At 35.1% G+C, this 5,237-nt stretch overlaps 1 protein-coding gene across 1 annotated transcript; it reads left to right on the top strand.

The window, feature by feature from the left end:
- Positions 1–565: 565 nt before the first annotated feature.
- LOC110918961 (protein FAR1-RELATED SEQUENCE 5-like) lies at positions 566–3,927 on the top strand. The gene is made up of 6 exons (XM_022163237.1): positions 566–758; positions 1,567–1,765; positions 2,063–2,368; positions 2,444–2,702; positions 2,770–3,339; positions 3,436–3,927. Exons 1-6 carry the CDS (start codon positions 566–568, stop codon positions 3,925–3,927), a joined length of 2,019 nt encoding a protein of 672 aa, XP_022018929.1.
- Positions 3,928–5,237: the final 1,310 nt, after the last annotated feature.

Here is a 5,237-nt window from a genome sequence, read left to right on the forward strand (position 1 = left end):
AATTATTAATATTACAGAATAAATTAAACAAACAAACATTATCAATTATTATATATGCTGCATCAATAGAAACAACAATTATAATTATACACGTTAGTATTTTTAATATGCGTCGATATATATATATATATATATATATATATATATATAGGCTAATTATAATGAGAAAACCCACTCCAGTTGAGTAAACCCTGAAAACTCTCACATGTGGCTAAGATTGATCCACGTTTGAATTTAGATTGAGAGGAAATAAGGGCATGATCGTCATTTTCTTTCTTACCTTTTGAGATTATGTGATGTGTCTGCACACGTTTGAACTTTGTTTTTTCTTGTCATCCTTTTCACTAATACAATTGTACTTGTGTAGACTTTTCAACTTTGCTTTTTCTTATCACCCTTTTCATTAATACAATCGTACTTGTGTATCTCTCGCATCTTTCTAATATCTTCTCTTTTGTTCTTTTTAGATAATCATATCTCTAAACTCACATCTCATTTATTCGAACCAGAGAGTGGAGTGAAAGAAAGAAACCTTACTCACCATTGAAGAGTTTTTGCATTTAACATGGCTGATTCGAATAGCCAACAACCTCGGACTATTGCCGGTGGTACGGGGACACTCAATGATCATCCTGGTTCACCTTTAAATGTTGTCCCACATAATCTTTCACCTCATTTTGCATTTAATGAAGATGAAGATGCATTGGGTGAGAGTATAGTTACACAAGATCCTAAACCTATTTCTTCAGAGTTTCTAGGTGAGTGGTAATTTTTTTTTCTGTTTTATTAAATGTACAGCTTTAAATGCTTGTTTAGATTTTCATTGGATTCTTCTTGCTTCATTTTTTTTGTTTTTTTTTTTTTTCTGTTGTGTAAATTAAGGATTTGTTGTTTAGATTTTCATTGGATTCTTCTTGCTTAATTTTTTTGTTTTTTTTTATGTGTATCCTTACTTCTGAATCAAAATGGCACAAATGATGATGAAGATGGTGTTCAGAATTGTACTTTTACACAGTTGTTATCCACAGGTCATTGTTTATGTGAAACCATGAATTTTTATCTATAGGGTTATTGTAACACCCCTAGTTTTAATGTTTGTAGTTTGTTGTTATTATTATTATTCTTATTATTATTATTATTTTGTTGGTAGAGGAGGAAAAAAAACAGATGATGTTTTAGTTAGTTTGGTTGAAAATGTGGTAAACTTTTACAAGGAAAAAACAAGTGTAACCATTTTTATTTTTTATTTTTATGAAACAAGCTTTTATATTTTGTAGAAGGTAAAAACATGTCGTTACACTTGTATTAAGTTTTTATATTTTTTGGAAGGGGAAAACATTCGAGATTACATTTTTGGTTTACATAAAAAAAATGCACCAGCATCTACACTTTTTGGCGACATCAAAAAAATGTACCACCACGTTTTCTTTGCATTTTTGGAAAACGTATTAAAGTTGTATTTGAGAATACAGTAATATGCATCAGTTTGTTAGGTTTCATGTTACAAGTAAATTTGTTTTTTAACCTATACATGTTAAAATTTATTAAACAATACCTTTTTTGTAGGTGTTCATGCGGACGAGGAATTTTATGTTCACCACACACCCAATGGCACTAGAATGTGGTGTCCTAATGTTCCTATTGTTTTAAAGCCTGTTGTTGGTTGTGTATATGAAATGTGGAAGGATGTGTTCAGTATGTACAAGGACTATGCTGTGTATTCTGGGTTTTCTATTCGTAAGGGGCAAACCAAGAGATGGAAGGGGTTTGTCACTCACCAGTACATAAGGTGCACTAAATATTCATAACCACAGATTAAGCGTAAAACTGATACTTTGGAGCAGTCAACCTTGACTATCAGGCAAAGTAATTTCACAGTGACAGATTGCAAGGCTAGTATACTGGTTAAGTTTTGTGAGGGCAGCTCTATGTGCACAGTGGTAGGGTTCCATGAGCACCATAATCATCCGTTTGTTGAGTGGTTTAATCATGACCTAAGTAGGATTTCAAGGAAACTACCCTTTGCATCCAAACAGTTTATCCATAACATGATTTTGAACAGAATTGGTCCAATTGTTTCTCACAGAGTTTTAGTGTCCCTGATGGGTGGACATCACAACGTACGTGGCACGCCAACTGATTTTAAGAACTGGAGCCAGTCGGTTAGGCTTTATATTGGTGACCGTGATGCGCAACTTGTTATAGATCGTCTCAAAGAAAGATCTGAGAGCATACCAGACTTTTACTATGAGTTTGTGGTTGAGAAAGGGCAATTGAGATCGATTTTTTGGGCAGACGAAATTTCCAAGATAAACTATGAGGTGTTTGGGGACGTGTTAGCTTTTGATGCGACTAATCACACTAACAAGTAAGGTTTTGCAAAGTGGCACTTTTTTTCCCTTTAACATATTATTAACTTTTGTTTATTTTCTTCATCGCACAGGTACAGCATGATTTTTGTTCCTTTCGCTAGCGTTGATAGTCATAAACAATGTGTGACATTCGGTGCTGGCTTGCTATTCAATGAAACCACTGAGTCTTACAAGTGGTTACTTGAATCATTTCTGAAGGCACACAAGAAGCAACCAAAGTTAGTTCTGACGGACCAGGAGCCTTCAATGAAAGCTGCCATTTCAGAGGTTTTCACAGACTCTCGGCACCGCCTTTGCATGTGGCATATTATGAAGAAACTTCCCACCAAGGTTTTATTAATTTATGAATCTCTTTTGAGAAGTTTTTTTTTGTTACATTTTCTTAACAGTTTTATAGATTACTGGAGACCTGTTACAAAACTCTGAGCTAAGAGCATTGATGCATCGTTTGGTATGGAGTATTCACATGAAGCCATCTACATTTGAGACGCGTTGGCAACTTTTGATGGAGGAATATGGGTTACAAGATCACGACTGGTTGAATGACATGTACTCAATTAGGGACCAATGGGTACCTGCCTACTTCCGTGATATCCCAATGTGTTGTCTGATGAAGACTACATCAAGATGTGAAAGCTCTAACTCAAGCTTCAAGGTCAACTCTTCTAGCGCTAACACACTAGTTCAGTTCATGTTATTTTACAAAACTAGGATAGACAATCAGCGTTACAGGCAACGTGTTGCAGAGTTTAAAACTTCATCTAGTGTATTCATGGACACTACTGACTTAGCTATTGAGAAGCATGCTTTTGAGTTGTATACACATGCAATTTTCACAGAAGTAAGAAAGGAGATATACAAGGGGAAGTTGTTTTGTTACATTGTAAACACGGAGGATTGTGATGATGTTTGTGTTTACTATGTGAATCAGTTGGACAAACGAAACAATGCAACCAATACATTCACGGTAACTTGTTGTATCCTTATAGTGGCATCTTTTGTTTAAGCTTTTATTATGCTTTTTTTCACAGAAGCTTAATAATGTGTTTTGGTGATTTTGTAGGTTAAACTTGAGTTGAGAAACCAGTCGGTCTCTTGTTCATGCAACAACTTCATCCGTATTGGATATCTGGGTAGGCACTTTTTTTGTGTTTACCGGGTAAACAATATTGAAAAAATCCCGACCCAGTTTGTTGTTAAGCGTTGGACTAGGGACGTGCTTCCTAAAAATTTATTTTCTATTGAGAGTCGATATGGCATTGACACCCGTCCACAAGCTGCTGCGAGAAGTCAGATTCTTGAGATTGTAACCGAATGTGTAGACGCATTAAGAAGTGATGTTGGAGGAATTTCTTCTTTCACTGAGCAGATAAAGGAACTGAAATGCAAGTTACTAAATGGAGGACCAGTTGATGACGAAGCCAACAATGATAACTATGCTGCTGTTGAAGAATTGCTTGGTGTTTCTTTAGATGGGGACGTAACTCTCAACAATCCAGACGGGATCAGGAACAAAGGATGCAGCAAACGTCGACGATTGTCTAGAGCATCTTAGGATGGAACGAGCAACTCTGCTGTCAAACCTCCCAAAACACCCAGGCTTTGCCGAACCTGTATGAAGTACGTAACTGGGCATGATTCAAGAAATTGCAAGAAAAAGAAGAACAAGAATAAATCGGGTAACGAGGATGAGGACTCCAGCTCTGCGAGTCAGGAGTCCACTTGATTTTGTATTTATGTTGATGTGTGTGTTGTGCGTGTTTTGAAAACTTTTATGACGCCAGCTTTTTGGTCTCCATTTTATTGGAGCGCAACTAAACTTTGATCATCCCTTTTGTATTTTTTGGGCTGCCTTTTGTACATGCACATGTTTGCATGTGTAGATTATCTGAAAATCGATGCACATGCATATGTTTTCATGTTAGGATGTATGTGGGTTTGGTATGTAGTATGGTTTTCAGTTTAATGACTATGGTTTAATTGATCAGTTGCATTATGAAATGATATCCACAATGTTTGTGTGAGAAGTAAACGTTGTTTGTTGAGGTTTTTGCATTGTTTGTTGAGATTAAAAAATAGGTGGTACTTAGTTGGATTATCCTTGTTAGTATGCTAATGACATTTTCGTTAGTATGTACTTGTTGATGTTTGGTTGAAGCTGAGAATTTTCTATGCTATGGATTTTTTGGTTTTGTTTTTACCATGTTACATTTTTTTCCCTGAGATTTTTGTAGATTTTTGTTGTGTTGAATCTGAGATTTTTCTATCTTATGGATTTTTTGGTTTTGTTTATACCATGTTACATATTTTGGACGTTACATCCATCCTACGTATATAATTAGTTAGAAAATGACCCATTTCGTTACAAAAACCAGTAATAAAAAAAATCTAAGCACATATAGTAGTTTGTAGTTTTTTTTTGTATGTTTTTTTTTACAAAACAAATCCATTTTTTTCTTAAAGAGATAACATATCTGGATAAAGTAACAACTTTTTACATGGTCAAGTTGTAGATACATTTTTATAGAATACATACAACAAGATGTATCTTTTTGTTACTTTCTCCTTTTTATCTGGTGATGCATTTAATTTGTCATTTACTTTCATATCTAATCACCACCATCCACCCCCAAAGTTTATTTTTTTTCATTATAAATAGTTTCAGCATACATAATGTGTATATCCCCAAAGCATTGTTAACTACTCATCACACACAAATCATAACAATGCACAAGAGGCCATGCTTGGTTTCCAAAGTTCTGGATGTTGAGGCGATCGATCTCATGCCTGGAAAAAATGAGTTCATTAATGTCGGGAAGAGACTTCGAAAGTATGCATCGACTCCAGTGAGCGTTGGCGATATTC

The sequence above is a fragment of the Helianthus annuus genome, chromosome 16, assembly GCF_002127325.2.
Source record: "Helianthus annuus cultivar XRQ/B chromosome 16, HanXRQr2.0-SUNRISE, whole genome shotgun sequence".
NCBI classification, from domain to species: Eukaryota; Viridiplantae; Streptophyta; class Magnoliopsida; order Asterales; family Asteraceae; genus Helianthus; species Helianthus annuus.